This window comes from Pteropus medius, unplaced genomic scaffold (assembly GCF_902729225.1).
Source record: "Pteropus medius unplaced genomic scaffold, Ma_sr-lr_union100, whole genome shotgun sequence".
Taxonomy (NCBI): Eukaryota; Metazoa; Chordata; class Mammalia; order Chiroptera; family Pteropodidae; genus Pteropus; species Pteropus medius.
In genome coordinates this window covers 10,397,238-10,422,942 of record NW_024344378.1, presented here as the reverse complement: position 1 = coordinate 10,422,942, position 25,705 = coordinate 10,397,238, and the positions used below count along the sequence as shown (strand labels likewise).

The window sequence follows — 25,705 nt, the reverse complement described above, 5'->3', positions numbered from 1 at the left end:
ATTTTTCTGAAACTTGCTCATTCAAGCAGAAAGGGGAAAAGTAGATTTAGAAACTCTCTCAGTGAGACAAACAGTGCAGCTGGCTAACCCCCTGGCACAAAACCATAATGCCAGGGGCGACAGGCCTAACGATCAGGACCGTGGTCTCATTTAAGGAGCTGCGGAGGTGCCCTTCCTTGAGCAGGGTGGTCTTCACAGATACTCAGCTGAACGAGAGGCCCTGTGGGTCTCTGAAGACCCCCTGGGAGGCTCGCTCCCCTTCCCCAGCCCTGGCCTCAAACTAAAGGCAGATGCTAAGATGACGCTGGCTTTGGTGACGCTGTTCCCACTGGTTTGGGAGCAGCCGGGTTTGCTCCAGATTTGTTCCTAGATTTGTCTTTAGCTCAGCATTTACACAGGAGCTGCCAGAGTCCTGAACTCACCCCCTCGCTGGATGATTCTAGAAGAAAAAAATCGCGCAGCTGTTTCAGCTTCTCCATCCTTAGACTTTCCAACTAGGAGCTGGAAGGGGCCCAGGGTTGACGTCACATCCTGAAGAGACTCCTTCCTAGACAGATTTTGGAGAACTAGGTCTGTAGGATAGAGGGGCGCGGGGTGGAGGCGGGGTAGGTTGGTGAGGGGTTTTAAATTTCTTAGAGCCAAGGAGTGGCCTGTGGGAACAGAAACATGCCTGGTAGCTATGCTGAGAAGGGACTTTGTCACTAGACTAGACGTTACCTGGTCTGGTGTTACTTCAGGTTCACTAGGGTGTCGGAGCTAACCTAGCCACATCAGGCACCACTGGGGGCTGCTGCCTCATCCTGTAGAACAGGAGTTGGCAAAGGATGGCCCACCAGACAAACTGAGCCCACCACCTATTGGCCCTTGAGCTAGGAATGGCTTTTACCTTTTTAAATGGTTGAAAGATAATCTAAATAGTATTTCGTGACACATGGAAATGACATGAAATTCAAATTTCAGCGTTCACAAATGGAATTTTATTGGCACACGGCCACTTCCATTCGTTCACATATCATCTATGGCTGCTTAGACACTATAATGGCAGTCTCAAGTCATTGCCACACAGATCGCATGTCTTACAAATCCTAGGATATTTACTAGCTGCCCTTTACGGAAAAGTTTTCTGGCCTCTATTCTAGAATAGGCCAATAGGCAAAATCAAGGATATTATGTAGGTACTACTATAAGAAGAGAAAACACACATCCACAAATTTTTTATTGACAAAATTCAAAATAAAATAATGATACACAATGTTACATGCAATCATACAGATCTACTAATGGTAATGGAAATCTATTGTTTGAGGGGAAAACATTTTGCTTAATTTGAATTCAAAGTTAGTATTCTCTATCATCAAATTGATTGCAAATGTTCACTTGTAAAAACCGTGCTTAGCCTGAAGGCTATTGGCCGGTACAAAACAGAATACTAATCAAGTTTCTGATTTCAGACTGCAGTCCCATAAGAGCCTAATTGAGAACAAATATAAAAAATTTTAATTGGATTAGGGCCAACAAAGAATTACATAGCCAGTTGTATTGTTCCTCCCTACCCCACCCCGAAGTCACCCTCTTAAAAGAAGCGCACATACACTAAACTTTGTTCAGAGACTGCGAGATCTTCCAGAGGAAGGATCGTGCATATTCATCGGTGATAAGCACTGTGACTTGTGACATAAACCAACGTGTATGGAGCATCGAGTATGGGCTCAGATCTGGTAGAGGTGGAGATATAGTGGGGGTGGTGAGTGCCCTGAAAGAACTATAAAATATCTATATTTAAAGACTTTGAACTTAGAGAAGGAATAAATGCCAGCTAAATAATAGAACTAAACTTTGACAATAAGGGTGCTACTAATGGTAGCATGTGACTTGCACCTAAGCAGTCTTCACTGGATCCTATGTATGGGAGTTTCTTTAAACCTAGGGTAGAGAATATTCAGTTTCTCTTACTCAGATCTGAAGAACCCCAACAACCACTGCTCCTCTCAGGAGACGATTACAGCCATTACCCAACTCAAAAACCACAAGGAAGAGCATTTTGAAATAATGGGCTGAAACGACACTATGAACTCAGACACTGATAACGCAGTTGCTAAACTTGTTATATCCAGAACTGTCGACACGCTATTAAAAACACACAACGACTTCAACACTATCCAAGAGATAGAAATACTGTAGACTTAAGAAGAGAGAAACATGGAAAGAATAAAAGACCACCCAGGCAGAATTAGCCAGAGACTGAGAAACCATTGGAGCTTTCAGGCCTCCCTAGAAGTCACCACCCACAGAGCATGAGCCAGGAGGAAAGGGAATGAGATGGTAGAAAGAGCCCAGGGGACTGGGCTCGGCACGGCCCTCACCTGCCTTTTCCAACACAGAGAGAATGCCAACGGTACTTGCTTAGCATTTTCGAATATCGCCAGGGATATTCTACAAGTCAAGGTCATAATACACATACAGAACATCTCCTGTGGCCCACAGTTTACTAATTCACACTTACCCCCTCCCTCTTACGCGCAGACTTCCCAAGTCAAAGAACACCTCTGAACAACCAAATGTGAGATGCTGCGAACTTCACCTTAACTAGCACGTGAAGAATTACTACACAAATTAAGCAGATGGAATACTTTACAGATTATCTGAAAAGCCTAGGGAGATACTCCTTTTCTAAGCCTCTTCCGAGGGGCCAGTCTCAAGGCAAGATCAAGTGTATCACAAAGCACAATTTGTGAACTAGAGGACTCTGAGTGAAGTCCAACCAAGGACAATGACATGCTTCTTGGAAAGAAGCCATCATTGTGCCCATCAAAGTATAATAGAGTGGTAGACAGGAAGGAAGGACACAAACATCTGTTGACCATTTGTTATATCACAGACACTGTGCCATATGTATTTAATCAAGGGAGTATAACTTTGACATCAGTGGTCAATGTTATCGACAGAACCAGTCTTGGTAAAATGTCAATTAATGGATAGAATGGTTCTTGGTTTTCCCCAGTGTAATGATGGAATTATTCAATAATATTTATTGAGCTCCTATATTCTTCTAGCTACAAAAATAAATAAGGTGCATTTCTGTCCTCAAATGCCTCCATTTCTTGCTGAAGTCAGCAAGATAGAGATAGAACCAAGTGCTGGAAAAGCACAGAGAAATGGTCTCTCCACAAAGCAACGTTGTCTTGCTTTTCCTGCAAATGTACCATCTTCCAGATTGTTAGAGGCAGAGACCTCTGCTTCCAACATGATGCCTGAAATTAAGTTAGCCTCCAAAGACCATAGCTAAGGGCCCAGAGAAGTAATGGTGCATCTTCCAGCTTCCCAAGATCCCACAATCCAAGAAGTCCCCAAAGGGGACCGGCTGGGGGTCTGGGCCAGTGATCCCAGACCCGCTAACCATGAGGAAGCATCTGATCCTAGCGCGTCACCAGATGGAAAAGGTACTATACCAACTATATATGTACGCCACCTATTCCAGTTCCTTTGCAGTGGTGCTGTTTAAGACGAAGTCAGTAAAACCTGGATCTTCAAAAGCAAGTCACATTGATCTGGCCTAAATACCCTATTTTTCCACAATAAAAAAATAAAAAACAATCACCTATCACCCAGTGAAACAGTTAAAACTTTGGGAAAATTTTCCAGTAAAACAAATGTCTTTGGCGGGAGAGGGGGGGGTGTAATAGGGAGAAGAAGAGACAGACAGACATTTTCGCCTTTAGCAGAAGTTCTAAAATATGGAAGCAACTGGGCTGCATTTTTATTGCCATTATTAGGCAAAATCGTTTTGAGATTTCTTGTTCCGCATGGGTTTATTCCCACATTCCTGCAAGTGAACGCTTCCAAGGCAGTCACATGATGCTCTTAATCCCATAACCCCCAAACCCCAAGTGTTTGATGAAGTCTGAGGAAGTGAAAGTTAAGCAGGTCTCTTCCTTGAGTCAGCCCATTCCCTTGCCTGACAACTCCCCCAGAGAGTGAAAATCAGCCAAGGTCAGGACAGTGAGTCTGCCTGAGAAGAGATGATGATTTCATTGGTTGGGACTTTATGGACCTTTGTATGTTTTATGTGGCAAATACTTTCACTCTCCTTTGCAAAGAGGGGGAAAAAAAACAAAACTCTATTTCTGGCAGGGATTTGAGTCACAATCTGGGAAGAGAATGTAGCCAAAGGACATCACTTCCCCACTGTCTGAGCTCTCGATGGCAATTTAGTGCTAGGGGATGACTGAATTTACGTTGAAGAGGCTTCCCACTGCGAGCTGTAGGGCAGTCCTTAAAAGGCTCACTTACCTAGGTCGTTTCACAACGAGAGAGCAGACACCGGCTCCCAGGGAAGACCCTGAATTTCCCACGGGCCTCTCCACGGGCACCCAAGCACACTTAACTCAGAACTTTCTGAAAAACAACCCTGTCTGTCTTCTTTCTGTCTCAGGGTTGTCTGTCTCAAAGCCTTGTTCTCCTCATGTCTTCAATGGGAATGAAAAACTCTACTTACCCTCATAGAATTGTAAAAGTAAACAGGACAATTCATGTAATGTGTTTGTTAGAGGGAATGGCAATAAGAACTGACTTATTTTCTACAAGCTTCTAGATGGCAGGAATGATGTTGGATTTGATTGGCATGGCCTCTCACTCTGTATTATATACAGATAAGATTTAATAAATGGGATGAGTGCCCTGCCGTTTTAAAAAATTAAGGGCAAGGGAGCATGTCACAGAGCTACAAAAGTTAGAGCAGCATTATAATAGCATGCGAACGAACCAACAGATCAAAGGAAAAGACTGGAGTGTACAGAATGGGCCCTAGTGTATACAATGATTTCATTTATGGTACAGACATTGAAAAAGGTAGATTATTGAAAAACACGGTTGGTACAACGGCATAGCCATCATTTAGACCTCTATGCCGTACTGTATAAAGAATTTCAGGTTGTTGAAAAACTTAAAAAACGAAAAAAAGATCACAAATGTATTAGGAGAAAACGTGGCTGGTGGGAATGTAAAATGGTGCAGTCACTTTGGAGAACAGTGTGGAAGTTCGTCAAATGATTTAAACTGTTTCTGCCATCTAGAAGCTTGCAGTTATCACATGACCCAGAAATTCCATTCCTAAGTATATACCCAAGAGAAACAAAAATATGTGTCAACCTTCAAACTTGTAGACAAACATTTATAGCCGCATTATTCATAATAGCCAAAAAGCGGTAACAGCACAAATCTCCACCAACAGATGAGAGGCTACACACGGTGTGTTATCTATGCTTCCACATACCATGGAATATTATTTGGCCATAAAAAGAAATAAAGTGCTGGTAACTTGCTACAACTTGGACTGAACCTCGAAAACATGACGCCAATAAAGAAGCCAATCACAAGAGTCTAAATACTATGTGATTCTCTTCATATGAAAGTCTATAAGAGGAACATCTATAGAGAGAAAGCAGACTGACAGTTACTTAGGACTGAGGGGCAGAGACAGAATGGAGGGTAAGGGGTGACAGCTAAAGGGCAGAAGGCTTCTATCTGAGGTGCTGAAAGTGTTTTCAAATCGAATGAGGTGATGGTTGCACATGTCTGACTATACTAAAAACTAAACTGTACACTTTCGATGGTGACATGTATGGTACGTAAATACCTTGATAAAGTTGTTTTTTTAAAAAAAGAAAAGAACTTTTTTTAAAGTGTAATTTTAGGAGAAGACTTTCTAAGTATCAGCAAAACCTGGAGCCATAAAAGAAGATAAAATCTGATCACACACAAAATTCTACTTTGGAAAAGTAAACATAAATACAAGTCAAAAGGTGAGAAACTGGGAGATTAAATTTGCAACTCATATTCAAACGTTTAATTTTCTTTACATATAAAAAGCTCCAACAAGATTAATTTTAAAAGACCAACAATCCAATGGAAAAGTGGATAATGCATCTGAGCAGTGTATATATATATATGTGTGTGTGCATACATATATACTCACACACAAATGGCTTTTATACATGTAAAAAGGCATTCAACTTCACTTATAATAAAAGAGAGATACCATATAGATACCTTTGCTCATGCTGACAGGCAAAGATGAAATAATATAATAATATATTGTGTTGATGAGAGTAGAAGGAAATAGATAAGCTTGCCATTTTGCTGATGAGAGTAAAAAAGTCACAACTTCCCAGAAGGGTATTTTGGCAACATCTAATCAAATTGTAAATGTACACATCCTTGATCTCAGCGGTTCCACTTCTGAGATTTTACGCTACAGAGAGCCTTCGTGTGTCTGAAATGACCCACACGCAAGGAAATTCACGGTGGTATTGTTTGCTATAGTAAAAGATGGGGGAGAAATAATTAATGCTCAATGATTACATAAATTATGCCATCCCCACATAAATACGGAGCAGTATTACCAAGAATGCAGTAGATCAGGAATGAGCTCCAAGGAACAACCTTAATTTAAATAAGGTTACCAGTGAGTCTGCTCCACTGGGGAGAAAAGGGGGAAATTATAGATATATGGCTGCTGATAGATGAACTGTTTTGCTGAAGGCTCCATAATAAACTGGACAGTGCTTGCTTCCAGCAAGGAAAAGTGACTGAACAGCAATCTGAGGGGGCCTGACATTTTACTGTGCCCTTTGCTTTTTAAAACTTTATCCTACGGGGTTTGAAAAGAAGAGGAAAAAGGGACGGGGGACAGGAAGGAGAAGGAAAAAAAGGGAGGAAGAGAGAAAAGGAAGCAGCAAGGTCAGGAGGAAAAGAGGGAGGGAGGGAAGGAGAGAAAACAGGAAGGAACGGGAGTTAGGGTTATTGCAGAGAGGAGGAAAAATATTTGGATGAATATACCCTTGACAGATATGATCACCGAGGGTGGAATTCTAGAGATTTGCACATTCCACGTTATAAATTTTTGCTACATATGCATATTTCATAATAAGCGTGTATGACTTTTGCCATAAAAAACAGATGTAAAATCACCAGATTGAATTCCTTACAGAGTGAAATAGCAATGTGACGTGTGTAGCTGTTGTTTATGCTATTTTAAATTATTGAAAATAACTCCACTTGGGGGAGAGGGACAAAAAGAAGAGAGAGGGAAAGAAAAACTGAGTTTCTCCAGGTGGAACCTACCAGCTTGGAAAACTGATCTTTGACCTTTGTCCTAGAGAGGGAGAATGAGGCAGAACTTGGTGGAAGTGGGGCTTGGACCCCTAGCCTGAAGCTGACACCACCGAAATACTTATCTGCTCCAAGCTGAAGCCTAGCACTGAGGTCAGAAGCCCTCATCAGCTCTGCCTAACTCCCTAGCTCACCTTGTCTTTTTCTCTATCAGCCCCTTCTACCTGGTAACATGAAGGATAAAGCTGAGTGATTCAGGACAGAAGGCTGGAGTCAAGTTCAGGTCCTGGCTCTAGCCTTTCATCTCTCTTATCCCCACTGCCCTCATCCATTCGACAACAGTGGATGTGACAACACACTCAGCCCTAGAAGGACTAGACCCTCCAAAACCCTATGATCTTATAATGACTGCAAAGGGTTTTGCAAATGTATCGAGAGGGAGGCCATCATCCTGCAAGCTAACTTCTAGAAGACAGTATTTGAGAGGTGGAATCATTCATTCCGATTGCTCAGGGCCTTTGTCAGCAGCCCTGAATCCCATCCTTTTCTCTGCTTCTTGCTGCCTTCAGCCCCTCTGTCTTCATAGCTGTTTAGGGCCTTCCTCGCCGAATCAATGGCATCTTGTCTGTGGTCTTGACCCAGCTCCAAATGATGAACCAACTTCACTGGGAGCGTCTGCTGAGGGCTCTCTGAGAAGGGCCATTGTTCCCCCCACACTTGTCCAAAGCCTCCATTTAGGGGTGGCTGTGTGCGTGGACGGGGGACATTCATCACCATGAACATTTGCCAACAAATGAGAGACAGCTGCTGGGCTCAAATGGCGTGTGGCTGAATGTTGCCTGCAGTGAGATTTATTTTCCAAGTGAAAACATTCTCACTTATCTTTTCCAAATTGTAGGAAATAGGGGAAAGGCTCACCTTCCCCGTGCCAAGCCAGAGTCTGCGGTCACCTCGCTCATCACACCGCATGCAAGACGTCACGGTGCACATCAGCGGTCAAGGCCTCCTGCGGGCTGGTTAAATGCCTACCTCTAGGCCCACCAGGAGAAATGGCCAGGTCATGCAAGCCGTGCCATACAGCCAGGGACCATGCCGTGCCTCTTGGCCACCACATGCCCATGGCAGAGCCGGTTCCATACTCAGCAGGGGCTTCCGAAGGCTCAAGGCCTCGCTGAAAGAGGCAGATGGGAAACTGGACAGAAACTCCTGGGAATTACTAGGAACAAAGTGAATGCCCACCTGTGTGCCAAACGCTCTGCTGTGCATTTTAGGAGCTATAAAACCAGCCGTGGGGACAAACAGGGATACAAGGAACAGAGGCCCAGATACGCCAGCAGTCATGCTGACCAGGTTCCATGTGGAGATGCGCTGCTAGGGCCAGACACGATCAGTGACGCTGGCTTCCCAGAGGAGGGGGCAGTGAACAAAGGGGCTGGGAGCATGTTCCCCACCATAAAGAACAGCATGAGCAAAGGCCTGGCTGGCTCAGCTGAGCAAGAGGGAGCTAGGGGCCCCAAAACCCAGGCACACAGAGAAGCCTCCTTTCAGAAAAGTCTATTTCTTCAGACCAGAGTTCTCCGCAGAGATAATCAAGCCTCAGCTGTGAGCAACATTAGGGAATCCTCCCCCCATCCCAAAGGAGTACACGAAGAAGGTGGGACTGCAGCCGGCAGACTCAGTGCAGGTCAAGTTTGAAGTCATTTGAAGATGGAGATCAGGTCTAGCTTGATTAAGTTAGATCAGGCAGCAGGATATGCTCTAGAATCCGATGGAGCTGGGTTTGGATCTTGTTGGATTGGCTATGAGCTTTTGCTGGGGTTGCCTCTCCTCAATTTCCTACATCCACAGAATAAGGAGAATATTTCCTGCTGGATTCCTACCCCACCCCGCTACCCTGGTCCTACACCCAGTCCTGACTCTGTTGGCCTGGGATAAAATGAGAGTAAGTGTCTGTTAGAAAAGCTTTGGGAAGCCTTGTAGTAACATTTTTAGCTCAGCCAGGCTCAGGGGAACAAGTCCCTGCATTCCAGGGGACTTCTCCAGCAAAGCAATGCCAAGAATGTCACTGAAAGATTCTAAAATGCTTTTCCTATCAAAACCTTCCCAAGTATTCAGCTACCCCCGGGGAGGCTACAGGGACCCGGTGGAGGGTGCGAGGAGGTGCTTCAGGCTCTCACCACCACCACATCTCCAGAGTCTCTAGGGATTAAATGAGACGGTGGGAATGAAATGCCCAGGGAAGGGACGCCGCTGATGAGCCTGTGACACGGCCCCTATCAGATGCGAGCAGCAAGGCTTAGACTCAGCTGAGAATCTGAAACCCCATCTTCCAGTAGGAACAGCTTCCTAGTCAGTAGCTGTGTGATCGTTAAAAGACTCAGGTCCACAGTTCTTCCCTGGAGAAAACAGCTGTCACAAGATTTCTGGCACATCTCACTGGGATATTTGTGAAGACAAAAAAAAAAAAAAAAAAAGGAATATATATTGAAATAAAATTAAAAGGTATTAGTGTTAGTTGTTATTTTTCATAATCACTCTTAATTCCTGATGCTATGCTTAGTATCAGGAAGGCAACAGCAGAGCAGGGAAGATGAAGCTAGTCTGGGTTGGCGGTTGGGGGGGTTCTCCTCCAAACAAAGGTGGAGCTGGAAGTCAGGAGAGGCAAGATGAATGTGTCTCAAGCAGCCCAGCCTGACCCAGGCAGCAGCTGCCAGGAGGCCAAGGGTTTCTTGAGCCCAAAGAGACCCCACAGCCAGACCTGGAAGGTGCAAAGCACACCCAGTAACGCGTTTCCCCAAGCAGATGTACTCCTGGGGTTGCAAGTGGTGTCCATTCTGTGATTGCAGAGGGCTTACCATCTCATGCATCTTGTAGACTGGCACCCCGGCGTGGAAGGGTCCATTGCCTGCAGGACTGAATATCACCCGCCTCACAATCTCTTACTGAGCCTTCACTTCACTGTCAACCATGATCCTATATCTAATAGCTCATCTCATGAGCCAACCTCAAATTCGATTTCACCTACCCCTGGCTCCCATGACCAGGAGAGCCCGCCTTCTGGTCATAAATACACCAGGGCTGGGAATTAGTCTGGAGCAAATCAGCAATGACTAGGGTGGCACTGTGGACTTCCCTGAGCCTGGAACTGCAGTCCCCAATCCAACACTGAAAATTACCTTTCATATGTGTTCCGTGCTTTCTAGTTTTTGAAATATTTTTATGCATAGTTTTCCACTGATCTTCCTAACACACCTGTGAGATGAGAAGTTGATTATTATAGATGGAAAAGCTGGGGTGATGGAGGACGGAGACACAGCGTTCTTACTGACAGGTTCAGAAACAGGAAATCACAAGTCGGCCTTCCCCTGCTACACACAGCCTTCACGGCAGCATTACTGAAAGCGAATGCTTCAGGCATCAGAAATAAACATGGCAGATCTACGGCAAATTGAGCTCAATGTCTTGTTCCACACGATCCAGCATCAATAACTACAATTCTGGGGCTCTGATCGTGTGCTGAACCTACTAAAAAGCTCTCTAGGTACGAGGTCTCGTTCAGTCCTTACAAATCTCCAAAGAAGAGTGTAATTGGCCCCTTTCAGATGACGAAACTGAGGCTCAGAAAGAGTAACTGCCCAAGGTCAAGTGTCCAAGCTGGATATGAACAAGGCCCATATAAACCCCGCAACTTTCAACCACCGTTATGTCTCCTGCAACCTGACACTGGGGGTGGCGGGGGGGGGGGGGGGGGGTGAGGGGGAGCACATACATTCAATGTCTCTAAATGGAGAAGCAATTTCAGAGATGTTGGGTGGTTTAGGAATCAAATAGCTGCCTTCCTTCCCTGGCTGTGCCTGATGGCGAGGACATGGAACCATCATTCGGAAATTTTAGGCAATTATCCCACATCTGCTACATGGAGCTGTGTGCCTGTGGGCTTACTCCATGCCCAATTTTACCCTCAGAATCCTCTTCAGGAAAATGTGAAAAATTGCAATGGGTCTATAGCACCTCAACCTCTTCAGAAAAGTATGAAGGAGAATGTTCTTTTAGGATATGTGCGCATTTTTCCTGTGATAAAAAAGACTGGAATCCAAGGCAGTCTATCTGGTGAGAATCTACCCATGTGTAGCGGACAGCAGCCACTAGGCTAGGAAACTAAACTTCGATGCTGGTGCAGAACTCTCAGAATAAGACCCAAATTCCCCACGTGGCCCAGCTGTCCTACCTCCTCTCTCTCCATCCTCCCTGTTGCTGACTAAGCTTTGTCCTCTGCCCCCTGCCCCCACACCCCTACACCCATACCATTGCAGGCTGCACCTTGCTGGCCTGGCTGTCCCTCTGGGCCCAAGGAACCTCTGGCCTCCTGGCAGCTGCTGCCTGGGTCAGGTTGAGCATCCTGGGACACATTCATCTTGCCTCTCCTGACTTCCAGCATTATCTCTATTTGGGCGAGAGCCTCCCACTGGTCACCCTCAACTTTCTTCATCTTCCCTGCTCTGTAGCTGCTGCTGCTTTGATATTAAGCATAGTGTCAAATTCCCGTTCGACCCCAGCGCCTATTCTCCACCCCCAACAGAGATGACCTCTCTAACAGGGACCTTTCCGCTTGTGTTTCTGCTTAATGTGTACTGCTTTATGGATTTTTAATGGCTGTCAATGCTATTGTCAAATGTCCTACTGTGTTTCTTGCCTTTCAGTCAGCACTATGTCTTAAACAGCCATCGATGTTGCCGGATGACATCTAATCCATTGCTTCTTACCGCTGCATAATTCTCCAGGACATGTATCCGCCACCATAGTTCACCTGTTACTCTCCCAGGAGACACCGAGCCTGCTTCCCGCTCTCCACACAACAAATAATGCTGCCAAGATCAGGCTCAAACCTGCCCATGTGGATCCATGCAGACATTTCTGCAGGGTTTGAGAACACTTGGCATCCTGAAGCCTCTCATTGCTCTCAGCTGCCTGGATGGTCATTTTGGTTGGTTTGTCTCTGACGACTAAAGGAGCCCAAGCAATTCTTCAGATGCTCGTTAGCTTTTTGGAGGCCCCTTCACCTATAAACTCCCATTTGTACCCTTTATTCATCTTTTCTATAGAGATGTCTGCCTTTTTCTGGTTGTTGTGCTGGAATTCCTTACATATTCTAAATGTTAATCCCTTGGAGGTTTAGACATTGTAGATGTCTCTCCCTTCTTTGACAGTACGTCCGCTAGTGAACAGAAGCCCTTAACTTTGCTGTAATCAAACTCTGAGAAAACTTGAGGACAGCAACCGTTTCTCAGTCACACAATTTCAATTCCTTGAGCACTCACAATATACCACCCATGGGGTTAGGTGCTGTGGACGCAAACAGCAATGAATAATGGCTTTTGATCCTTAAGGAGCTTACAGCCTTCTGGGAATATAGACTTTCCATCAACTATACCATGGACACAATGACCATGGCCATGGAGGGTTGTGCAAGGTAAAGGGTTAAAGGCTTCAGGGGGTCAAGATGTCAAGGCTGAGTAAGCCTTAACAGATAAGCTTGACAGGCAACCCTGAGAAAAGAACGTTCCAGGCCGATGGAACAGCACATGCAAAAGCCCAGATTGGGAAAGCACAAGGAATCCAGCGTGGCTGAGGCATAGAGCAGAGTGAGGGATGGCCACAGACACTGGACAAAGAGGAACAGGTCACATAGAGAAGGAGCTCAGATTCAGTCCAGTGCAGCACAGCGAGTTGCTCTAGACACTGTCTGCACTCAAGGACAAGGGCCTGGTTCCGGGGCCTTCAGAAATCTAGGCTCACCTTAGCCATGGGCGCAGTTGTACTGAAGTCTCAGAGAAACGCACACAGAGTATTTTAGAAAGGAAATGGTTCATGAGCATCCAAGTTCAGCTTCCGAGGTAGATAAGAAATATCCATTAAACAGGTCTGAATTGTCCTGAATGGAATGAAGACTTCTCTTCCTGGCCTCAGCTGGAAGCTGCTCCTGCTGCTGCTCTTGCCTTGACAAAAGTTTTCAGCCACGAAACCTCCCCACTGCCGAGTGTGCTTGCAGTGGGAATGTACCGAATAAAGTCATTAGTGACACAGCGGAATCTTACCCAAGACCCCACCAGGAACTCTGCCAGCCAGCTGTTTCCTCCTGAATCTGAAACACTTTCACGCTCAATTATGGTAATGTTTTTAAAGGAAAAATAAGTCATTTATAGAAAATATTTTGCTCCAAGAGATGTGACTACCCTTACATTTTCCAGCCAGAGAAGAAATGTACATGCACAGACACAAGACAGCCAAGTAGGAAGGCCCAGGGAGAGGCTGTGCAAGGTGCAGTGAGCAGCTGGACTTCAGGGGGTCAGGGTCAAGGTGTCAAGGCTGAGTGAGACTTGACAGATAAGCTAGGAATCTGGAAATCGCTTCACCCCAACAGGTCACAGTATGCAGGCACTTTCACTTTCTCTCCTCCAAGCTGCCTTAGCCTCCCCAGAGCAGAAAAATAAATCTTGTTGTAGGACGGCAATCTTATCCTTTGAGGGCACTAAGCAAATAGCTTTAGAAAGTTTCAAGAAACTGGGGTGGATGGTCACCTGATACCTCCTCTCTTCACACACACACACATCCCAGTCCTGCCTGGTATCTGTGAAGTGAATGCACTTATCAGCTTGTTGTCCCTTCAACAGGGCTCATCGACTAGGTGCGTTTAGGGCTGTAAGGATGCAAGGAGGGGAGGAAGTCAGGTCCCCAAGATCGGTGGCCCCTACATCCCTCCAAACCACCAAAGGCATTTTCCAACACAACTCTTGTGACCACTTTTGGGAGATGACTCCCAGCTCTACTGCTAGGGCAATAGCAGTAATTAAGTGCCCAAAGCCACCTACACGCTCCGAGAGGCCTCCTGCTTAGAACAAGAGGCTCCTGCCAGCTGCCATGCCTGAGTCAGGAGTCCCGCTGGACTCAAGAAACAAGGCCCGGAGTTGTGGGCCGCACGTTCCACACAGAGAAGGCGGGACGCTGGTTTGCTCTTGGTGTCAACATCAACGTCCCAGGGCCTCCCTGCATGCTTGAGAACCTTGGGACCCTTGCCCTGGGGTCAGAGAAGCAAAGCCCCTCACACTGAGAGATTCATTAATGAATTAGAGACTCCCCCCACCTCCAAAGTCTCCTTTAGCCCTGAGTGGAGACCTGGAGGTTGGGGGGAGTGCAGGAAGGAATTATGCTTCAGAAGGATTTGATCTTAAAAGGAACAAACTAACTTCTCCGAGAACAAAACAGCCTTTCCCACTCTCGAGGGAAACAGCAAGGCGAGCCCGGAGTGACACCTGGATCCCATCACTCTCAGAGATTTGCTCGCGGCCTGAACTGTTTACAGTTACACGCACCAAACCAACAGCGTGTGGGCGGGGGATGGACGCTTGCCCACGGAGAGGCCAGGAGGTCAATGGGAAAAATTATTTTAGTCAATGCTGAGCCTTCATGTTTGGAACTTTTATTCAAACTGTGGCTATGTTCTCATGCTCCCCCTGTGCGGATGCCAGGCTGTCCTCTGATGGTCATTTCCAGGGAGCTAGGGGTGGCAGGGGGAGGAGCCCCACACAGGGCTGAGACTGATTCTTCTACCCCTAGGAGGTCAGCAGGTCACGGGGCTGTTTAAGGACCCGGAGAGAGAAGACAAGAACTCTTTCCTGGGAACCCTGATCACCGTGACACTACCCTGAACTGGGCCAGCTGGGATGGCTGGCAAGGTCCCAGGCTGAGCACACAGCCGTGAGGGCTGGGGAAGGTGGCCTCTGCAGCAGGCCACGTGCAGCAACACTTTCTAGGGCTTGATGAAGCAACGGGGGCCACGCCAAACAGATTTTCACTCAGGCCTCCTCTTCCAGGAGAGAATGAGATGGTCTGGCTGAGAGCAGGCCCCATTTCCCTACCCGGACTGAGGTCACCAGCTCCTCCTGGGGAAGCCTTGGATTTGAGCCACGGCGACTAGAAATGAGAGCCTGGGGCTACACCAGGGACCTAAGGTCAAGGGGAGGCTTTCTCTGTGTCTTTCTGGCCTCAAGTTCTCAGGGGGACCCCGTTTTTAGACTCGAGACCCGGGAGACCTGACTGGAACTGGCAGAAAAAAAGTGAGAAAGTGGGAGAAAGCCAAAAGGGGAGACAAAATGAATAAAAGAGAGCAGGAGAGAGGGAGGAGGACAGAGCGAGCGTGAACTCACCGCGGGAGCAGGTGCGGGCGCAGGCGCAGGTGTGGGCGCAGGCGCGGGCGCGGGCGCAGGCGCGGCTTGAGCCCGTGCACGTCCGAGGGCACTCGCGCTTGCGCGTGGCAAGTTCTCTCAGCGACCTGACCTGCTTTGCCACAGACTAACTTTCAGGGCATCTAGAACGTTACTGACCTCAACCAGAGACAGGCTTCCACCGTCTCCAGAGGGACAGGAGCCTCTCCCAGCTGAAGTATCCACGGTGGCTTTCCCAGACACCTGGAGCTGACACGAGGCAACTGTGTTTCAGCCATCCAGACAACCACACTCCACCGTCACACACTCCCGGACCCTCGGCCACAACTGCAGCAATGCTGACTGCAGGGACTTCATCTAAAAGACACGAAATCCAGCTGCACCACGCCTGTCAAGGACCAGCCCCGCTGTATCAGGCATTTGAACAGTAGGCGTGAAGTTGATAATTGCTGCTTCTGCCCAAGATCTGCCACGTCACCACTCCTTATTTTCTTGTACTTGTGCTGAAAACTGCCAAGCAGAAGCCACAGGGGCCTCTCTTAACTGCAGTACTGAATGGTGGTGTCTATCTTTATTTCCTCAAAGAATGTGCTAGAAGGAGATGCCACAAGAGGCCTGACAATGCACAGGGCAGGAGGGTGGTAACCATCTCAAGCTCATAAGGAGTCTGAGATTGTAGCTGAAAATATTTGCCTCCAAGGAGACCGTAAACATGAAGATGAGATGCCCCAAGCAAACTTGCCACCCGATTAAGTCCCAGCATCCTAGCAGAGTCCCTTCCAGAAGGACCATATTTGAATTTTAGCAAATCAGCTCAATATGTTCTAGGACTGTGGGTATGAAATAAAAGAAGTCACTGAAATCTCTGAACAATAAGCCCATTCAACACAATTTTTTTTCTCCCCCCATCTGGGGACTTGAATACCGTTTACATGAATAAATCCTGTTGTATAAAAACTAGGGGAGAAAAAAGGGAGGTGGAGGATGGAAGGAAATGGCAGGATTCCCGCTTGTTGGTCTAACAGGAAGGCTAAGACAGTCCCCAGAACCCGAAAGGATGCCAGCGTGCCAGGGTGGCCCGGGGGAGATGGCAGCAATGGTTTGCCATCCAGGTAAGGAAGGACCTGGAATTTCCCCACCCGTGCACTCCTGGCTTCTCCTCTGCAGCTCTCCCATCTTTGCACTCAAACTCCATTTCTTCAAAGACCGAGCTAGAAGAGGACGCCACACAAGGCCTTGGGCTGCCCCAAACCTGGCCCTTCCAATGTGGACCATCCACAAGCCAGGCCTGACTGTGTATCAGGGAAGTTTCACTTCAAATGTGCACAAAAAAATATTTCTTGCCTCCCCCCACACCACACACCTCAAGGTCGCCCCCAAAAGTTGAGATGATTAGAACTACGAGCTACCCCAACTGCAATTCCACAATTCTTCCTGGATACGCCCAAAACAGGTGGAAGACCTATGTTTTTAGGTGACTAGTGGCTTGGACATACTTGGCAATTAAGAAGAGATGCTCTCGGAAGCTAAGCAGGGTCGGGCCTGGTTAGTACTTGGATGGGAGACCACCTAGGAAGACCAGGTGCTATAGACATAAAAAAAAAAAAGGAAGAGTTGCACCTGTGAAATTCTGTGTCGTCATGGTTGACGGTGATCTGGGCCCATGTGGTCCTCATGGATGGAAGTTCTCCAGCCCTCTAACAAGCGGTAATTAAGGACAATCCAGCACTGTGGATCACAGAGCCAGACACAGTTCACGTGAAGAACGAGCCAATTCGACTCGGGTTTTGATGTCTTTTTATTTAAATGGAAACCACCAAGACCTTCAGATTCTGCAAGGACCACCAAGACCTTCAGATTCTGCAAGGACCACCAGAGTGAGGCCCCTTCATTCTCACGGGATTCCACATTCGGTCTCCTGGACTGATGCAGCGAGGGCTGCTGATTCCGCCCTTGCATCAAGAGGCTTCCCCATGCCTGGAAACAGGACTGAGCCCTTACGCCACATGACACGAAGCACATTATTTTGCTAAATCATGGGCTCTCCCTTGAAATCAAAATCAACCCTAGCTAGCCTAGACAAGCAAGACTGCCAAAAACAAGAAGTCAGCCAGGAAAAATTATGGTGCAGACTTGGGCACTCAATCCCAATTCGATAACTTTATTGGTGGAAGTAAATAAAAAAAGACGTGAAGAAAGCCTGCCAAAGTCAATACATTAGGTCCATGTGTGCGCAGCGGCGGAGTCCCAGGGTGGGAACTGGAGCTAAGACTTCGACATGCCCTGGCCCTGCTGGGATCATCACTGCCTGGGCTTCAGGAGACCTGTCTGTCCTTTGCTAAGTAGAGGGACACCTTCTACCATTACACTGTGTGTGCCTGCGGGAAAAGTCTCTTGCATTTAGGACACCATCAAGCAGTCAGTCCTTCTGCTTTGTGCCAAAATTCTTCACCCTCTTCTTCTGCACTTTCAAATCGCAGCCGGCGTGAGCATGCCAAGACCACAGGCTCTGTTTAAAACCTATGATGGCCACCGTGCGCTCACTGGAGTCACCACCTCCAGCGGGCCACAGCATCACAAACTGCTAGGGTTTATTTTAAATTCAGCTGTCTGGGTTTAAACAATTTACACACAGGAAAAAAGAAAAAAAAAAAGGAAAAGCTGTTACACAGTTCTGAGTTTTCATAAATGCCCAAGGCTGCATGACCACTACCAGCATAAAGATTTGAAAAATAAAGATTTCTATCATACCAGAAATTTCTGTCCTGCCCCTTTGTGGTCAACCCCTACCTCCAACCTCAGCCTCTAAAACTACTGACCTGTTTTCTTTCCCTATAGTTTGGCCTTTTCTAGGAAGTCACATAAATGGGATCAGGCAGTGTGTGGGTGTCTGGCTTCTTCTACGCAACGTACTGATGTGTGTGATTCGTGGTTAGTTACCGTTAGTTTCTAAGTCTTGAACTTTTGCTTTCTTGTCAAAGAGACTAAATGATTGGCTCCAGTTTATCTTTGCTATGGAGACACCAAATTCTTGTTTTAGGGCCTTTTAATAAGCTGAGGCCTAAGGACAGGGTGGCCAACCACTCTTGTCTGTCAAGGGCTAAGGGGTTTCCTGGGACGCTGGACTTTCGGTGGGAAAACCAGGTGAGTCCCAGGCAAACCAGGATAGTCAGCAGCCCTTTTTGGGGAAAGCTACTTCTAAAGATCCCTTCTGGCAAGCGGCAGGTTGCTCTCACTGAGCTAATAGCTGACTCTCCTTTCTCAGTCTGTTGGGCCTGAGTATCTGTATAGAGCTCACCACACTCCACCGGGCCTGCAGCTGTCTTTGAAGTCCCTGGGAGGTGGGGCTCAAGGAAGTGAGAAGGAACTCGGGGGTCTGTTTAGAAAACAGCAGAGCTGCTGCTGGTGTTGGCACTCCTCCCCACTCCTGCCTAATATTTAATACCAAGAGACATGGCACGAAGGTTCTCTGGGCTCACTCTGGTTTTGCACCAGTCTGATGCAATGTATCCAGGGTAATGCCGGCTCCTACTTTTTCTATACATTGTCCCTACTCCTCTCTCTCAATGGGGTTTTGGTTAGTTTAAGACTAGGGAGAAAGTGAGAGCCCAGTGACAGAAAAGTTAGTAACAAGCTTGAAGTTCTCGTTAGAATGTAAGGGACTCTCCTGTATCAGTTTACTGAGACGTCAGAGAAAAGTCAGGCAGGGCTAGGAGGTGGCTCCACACGAGGCCTTGCCCATTGCCTTTCCAGCTGGCATCCAGGGAAATATATGGATGCTCTTTTTGAGAAGCTAGGTTGCCTGGGAACAAGCTGAGCATCCCCAACTCAGAGCTCCCAATAGCTTCGAAAAGCACATGATGGCCATAGCTAGTGCCCAAGGTAACTGGGAGGAATCCCTCCCCACCTCAAAGAAAGCAAGAACTGGTGAGGTCAGAACCATGTCACAGAGGTTTCAGGGCATCTACTCCCCTGAATTTAACATCGCTCCTTCTTGAAGTATATGCCAGTAGTTCTTACAAGTTATTCCACCAAGCAGCCAGTGAAGCAAGTTAGTAATCATTATCCTCATTTGTACAGATGAGGAAACAAAGCCCAGAGAGATTAATTGACTTGCCCAAGGTCACACAGCGAGTTAGTGGCAAAGGCCAGATTAGAACTCTGAGCCCCTGAGTGCCCAGGCTGGCGCCCAGCTCCACGAGATCCCTCAGCCTTCTATCCAGAGCATGGGCAGAGCCAGGTCTGCACCCTCAGGAGCCCTGGAGGCCAGGTGAGTTGCTGCAGAGGGCACAGGCAGGCTCATACTCACAAGCAGAAACCTGCAGGATCCTTCTCTGTACCACCAGACAGCAACACCCTTGTGCTGGAACAGACAGAAATAAGGCTCAAGTCGAGAAAGCCCTGAGCGGCCACTGCATGCTCCTCCACTTCTGGAATTTGGCTTTGACACTGTGCTGCGCTTCCCTTTGTGACCCAGGTCTGCTCTTGAGGGCCAGAGCATGGGAGGATACATGCTCTCACTCCCTGGAATGAATTCATTCATTCATTCATTCATTCATTCACTCACTCCCCAAGCAAGTCCCAGGCACCTACTATGTGCCTGGCAGTGCACCAGGAGGGACACTTGATGGAGAAAGATCCCTGTCTTGAAGTACAGTCTAACAGGAGAAACAGACATATGCACATAAGACGATGTGACATTAATTCAACACATACTTGTGGAGTACCTACGATGTGACAGGCACTGATAAGGCTGTACCTAAAATAGTGAGCACGCAGAGGACACAGAGGCAGCTTCTTGGAAGGGGAGGCATGTGGGCAAGGTGCTGAAGATTGAGGAGCATCACTGAGCAGCTAGCTAGTCCCTTCCTGGCTGAAGATATGCTGATAAGGAATGAGTCAAATGGCTCTGAGTAGTTCTTTCTAAATAAACCCTGTCGTTATGAGAACAGGAATTCTACCCTTTAACAACTCAGTTCTCAGGGATATTATATCCTTTTTCTGTCTTTGAGTCCTTGCTTAATCTCTTTAGGCCTCAGTTGACCTGTCTCTCAAATGGGAGTGACTAATCCTGTTTCAGAGGGTGGCTCTGGGCTGCACTGACCTTTGGAGACGGGTTCTCACAAAAGTCCTTGAGAAACAAATCCCTAACATGGCCAATGGCATTCTCTTTCCCACTAAGTCTGCCGCTCTCTGCTCTCAACAGGAAATTGGTTTTATTTATAAGAATCACAATTCTAAACTGACCTTTGTTGGGCTACCCACATTCCCTCCCTCATTTTCCTCTCCTCCTCAAGACATCCTCTTCCCTCAAAAGATGCCTCACTGACCACAGAGCAAGTAGTATTGAAGAGTGCTCGGAAAGTCAAACAGACAAATGCCAGAGGTTGTTTTCTAGATGGGGAAACTGAGGCCTGGAGAGCTCAGTGACAGGCCACAAGGAAACAGAACACGTGCGTCTCCTGGTTCCCGTCATGGCTTTCTTTGCTGCACTGTGACTACACCCCCCCCTGCCCGCTGCTCAGCCTGGGCTCCACGCAGACATGCCATCCTCCCTTGGCTTGGGGGAAAGTCTCCCTTCTCTGAATGACAGAAGTCTTTAGAGAAACATTTCCCATCATTAAAGGGATTTGGAAGAAAACTGGCACAGCTTCCCAAGCTTTGAAGCTCACTGGCCTCTCCTGGCCCTTTAATTGTGCTGGGAACCAGCCCAGTTCCCAGAGCTCCCACCCCTTCAGAAGAGGGGAAGGGCCCAGAGCAGAATACCCCCACCCTGCCTGGCCTTGCAGCACCAAAGGGGACCTCTCCATATTTCTGTTTCAGTCTATTTCACTTCCAAAGCATCAAGGGCTCCCACACAAAGAGCTTCAAAGTCAGAAGGGCTCAAGGTCAAGTACAACCATGAGCAAACCCTGAGCTTAGGATTCTGAAACTTGTTTTAAAGCAGTGTTCCCACAGCCCTGTAAAGCCTCTAATAGCTCAAGGTGAGTTACATTCAATTTCTGTGGGTATCACAAGATTTAGTTAAAGCACTTCATGTGAGTATAAAGAGAGTATCCATTTCACTCCCTACTTGCTTTTAATTTTCCAGGTGAAGAAGGTGTGTATGTAATTACTTATCCTTTTTCAATGGTTCTCAACTTTGGCTACAGGTTAGAATCAATCACCTGGAGACCTTTACAAACTATGATGCCTATGCCACACCCCTGGGCCAATTAATTCAGGATGCCTTGGGTGGGGCCTATACACCCATGTTTTTGAAAGCACCCCCTGATGATTCCCAGGTGTGGCTAAGGTTAAGAGCCACTGCCTTAGGTAGAACTTCAACAGGGAAAAACCTGAGCTCCTAGGCATGGAAAAATAATATACGATTCCTCTGTAGGTGAAATTAGTATTATCAATCAGCCCATCTCTTTTACTTTTTTTTTTTCAGTCCTTCTTGACCATGGATCTCAGGAGTTTTATATAAGCTTTCAAGTATTTTTACTGGCTTACCTCTTCACAGCTCACCTGCACCCTAAAACTGAGTGCCCTCTCCTGGGAATCAGGTGATCCCACTCAGAAACAAGAATACACAGGAGAATGGTTACACGTTCAACTAATTACTGCGGTCCAAATTAATATCTCAATTGTGCCTGTTTGTGTCCAAGTGTGATGCAATTTCAGGAAGCTTTGGCATGGACATGTGTCCCAAGCGCAATCCGCAGATAGGAGGTCAGTCACTTTTGGCCCCAGCCACACTCACCAGCTGGAAGAGCAGCAGGAACCAGAATCCCTGACCACATGGTGAGTTCAGCCAATGGGCTCAGAAGTCATGCTAGGATGCCCTTCTGAGGGTCACAAATATGTAAACATCCAAGGATGGGAACCTTTTCGGGGCATGCTGTAGACCTTAGCGCTGCTCATACAACACCAAAGAGATTCACCTACAAGATATAGCAACTCTACCATCACTTTAAATGACAACTCTCATAAAAGCTCCCTCTCTCTGGGAAGACACCCCACTCTTGTTTTTGCTTGAGAAGCCACAGCAGTCCAGCAGAATGCTTTAGAAGGAATGGGGAGAAAGTCTGGATGTATCTCTGCATTAGACATAGGGTGATAGTCCCACCATTCTTTAGCTCCAGACATTTCTTTACATCCCACAAAACAATGGAAAGTCAGGCCAGAGCCTACAAATGATAAGCTAGTTTTAAGGATGTACAATATATAACCTGCAGGCTGGAGAATATAGAAAACAATTTCTCCTACATTGACTGCTTGATAAGATTTTCAACTCAGAGATAACATTTTGAGAATCTGGAGACAGTGATGAGACATTCTACCTACTTGGGAGAGACAGAGCTCAAAGTTGGGAATTTAGAAACATCGAATGAGGCATTTCAATAACAAATTCTAAAATTATCACAAATAATTCTTCACAATTTTTACATATGTTCTGACAGCCCAACTAAATTTTGCTTTTCCATTTAACTCTTGTTAAAACCACTATACCTAGTCATTCCATAATTATCCAATCTTACTTTAAAAAGGGGCCCTCAATCTCTGACAAGCAAGAGGAAACGAAGATTCTAGTTAGAGTTGCACTGGTCATGGAGCTGGGCCCCAACATGCTTGATTTTTCACAGACCAACATTTTAATTCAGTGAGTGTTCAAAGCACAATTCATTTGCTTCTCAAAACAATGGGGAATTTTACATGGTGGGGGTGGGGGAACCCCCCAATTCCTCAGCTGAAAGGTACTTAGTATCCGTATTGGTAGCATTCACCAGTGAAACCTGAAATGGAGATTTTTCTCTGGAGTCAAATACTAAAAAATAAGGTAGATTAGCCTCTGCAATTCAGATAACTCTGGAATATATCCAGTTATCACTCTGATTTAGTGCTAAATGATGAGGCAGATACACGTGTTAGTAAAAACAAACACTCCGAACTGGAAACGAAGTTTCCTTCAGTTGGCAAAAAGCCTTTAACTGATCTTCCAGGGTGGGAGGATTTTAAGCTCTCAGGAGGAAAAGATAAGGAAGAAGGCTTTCTCAGGTCAAGGGCCAAGTCAAAAGCTATTAATACAAAAACCTTCTGATGATAACTACATGTTTGAAAAGTGGACCCCAAATTTGCTCTAACTTAGAACTATTAATATTCTGATTTGAAAAAGTAGCTCTGGCATCCTGCAGCGAACACAATTCAGGAATGGCAGACCCTGAGCTGGAAGGGACCCCAGGGACTAACGCTTCCGGGGGGCGGGCAACTCAGGTCCTGAATTCCCTGAGAGGGTCGCTCCCAAAGGGTGGAGGAGGCAGAACAGGGGAGGGAGCAGCAACCTGCCGTTTTATAAGGAGAGACTGCCGCTTCCTCAAGCATTCTGAGACTTCGAAAGGGTGCACTCAGTCATGCAGGCACAAAGCTGACTTGATCGCAGCAACATTTAAGACAAAAACAAAACAAAACAAAAAATCTCCACCTGTTAGAAATGTGAGAGAGGCTCCAGGGAGGGCTCACAGAAAGAAACTGAAGGGTGCCAACTAACTTAACCCTGTCCCCCAGGGCGTCTTCCCTGCTCTGGGCAAAGACCCTTTATTTACACTTGAAGCCCTGTCTAGGATTGAGGTCTTTCACCCTCACCTGTAAGCAGGTGACCCAGATGAGAAAAAGCGATGGGAAAAATCAAGACACAACTAGTTGAGGGAACTAAAGCCGGTCCCCCAAATTTCCTTCATGCCATTTCAGTAAACAGAAACTACCGGGAGTGAGAATCGGAGCATTTGTCTATTACTCCCTCCCCGGGGAAAATAAATACAGAAACGGTATTTCCTCTGTCAGGTTTGGCAGAGACCGAGTCCAGGACAAGAAAGTGCAAGAGACTTTCCTAAAAGAAAGGGGGATAAGGAGGCGCCCGCAGCGTCCCGTTTAAGGGGCAGCTCCTTTCCCGAAAGATCTGCAATCCGAGACTTCTGGACTTCAGTTCTGGGGCTCCGAGCACGGGTGCGAACTGGGCACAGGGCACGACCTGGGCCGACCCGCCCACCAGAGTTTTACCAAGATCCCTGGCTCTGGCCAAATCCAAAACTTGCTCGGCTGCGCACTGAGCTAAGCCCTCGGGCCAGGACGCCTCCACGCGCTCCACCTGCCGGGCACCCAGTCCAGCTCCCTCGGAGACGGTTATCGGAGCGGCTGGGCGCTTAGGGGTGGCCCGACCAAGGTGGGAGCAGGACTGCACACCCACCCCGCCGCCAAAGCGCATCCCCAAGCAGGCTCTTTCCTGGGGTCAGCAGGAAGCCCTCCACTCCAGCTGGAGCCCGGGCGAGAGGACCCGACAACTCGCCCCTTTACCCCGAAGTCGCCCCGCACCGTTCCGACCTCACTCGGGGCCTCCTGAGGCCCGAGCATCTTTCCGAGGCGGCCAGGTGTGGACGGTGGGGCGCCAAACACACCCTCTCTCCACCAACAGGTGAGGAGCTCCGCCAGGCCGACTCCACTCCGCGCCTGGGCGGATCAAAGGGCCGGGGCGGCGGCTGCCACCGAGGAGCCCACTTGCCCGGCCCGCGGCGCAGCTGCGGTCCGCGTCCTCGGCCCGGGTCAGGGGTTGGCTGGCGCAGGCGGCTCTTCTCACCTGGGTCCCAGCGGGACGTGAGGCGCACGCGGTGACGCCCCCGCCGCCCCTCGCTCTCCTTCCGCGCTCAGTGCGCGGTGGGAGGGCAGTGGGTGCTCGCCGCGCGGGGACCCGTGCCCTTACCTTTGTACCGCTCCATCGGGGCCTCGGCGTGCGTTCCCGGCCGCTCGGCTCCGGCGCTGCGCTCTCCGGCCTCTGCTCCGCGCCCCGGGCGCCGCGCTGGCCCCGCCCCGTGAGGTCACGCTCGCGGCCGGACCTCCTGGCGCGGCTGCCGCGCCCAGGGCGCTCGGACCCGGTATCCCGCCGGCGTGCCGCGCCCTTGGAGGAACTGCGCCGCAGACCCGGGCGGACCTTCAGCGCGCAAGTCCCTGCGCAGCCGGGCTGGCTCCCCGCCCCGCCGCCTGGCAGCTCCTTCACGTCCAAGCCCCGGGGGCAGCGGGAGGGAATGAGACCGGGATGTGCCCAAACTCTGGGGGAGGCTCCGGCGAGGGGCAGGCTGGGCGGGCCTTCAAGAGCTGTTCCTCTAACTGCAGGGATGCCAACCCACTGACCGGAGGAGGAGACTGAGGCCTGGGCGGGAGGCAGAGACCTGCGTAGAGCGCCTTCCGCTTGACCCCTGGGCGAGCGCGCTTTTGCCCTTGGCTTTCCTCGAGGGGCGACAAGGAGAAAAGAGTGGGGACAACAGAACCCTGCTTCCCCCCCCCCACGCCCCAGTTCTGCGTGAATCCCTCCCACCCTCTGGCAGCCTCTCTGGGCAATC

At 48.1% G+C, this 25,705-nt stretch overlaps 1 protein-coding gene across 4 annotated transcripts in view; it reads right to left on the bottom strand.

Annotated features, from left to right (window-relative positions):
• AFAP1L2 (actin filament associated protein 1 like 2) overlaps positions 1-25,217 on the bottom strand; it is an 89,938-nt gene extending 64,721 nt beyond the window's left edge. For 3 of the 4 annotated variants that reach the window (XM_039871149.1, XM_039871145.1, XM_039871146.1), the window contains exon 1: positions 19,642-19,660. Coding sequence is in view for 1 of the 4 variants with exons in the window: in XM_039871147.1 (XP_039727081.1) it covers positions 25,069-25,084 (16 nt within the window). In the remaining 3 variants the exon portion in view is untranslated. Of the gene's footprint in view, positions 1-19,641; positions 19,661-25,068 lie in introns of those variants that run through there. The other variant, XM_039871147.1, reaches the window with a different exon arrangement.
• Between the last annotated feature and the right edge of the window lie 488 nt (positions 25,218-25,705).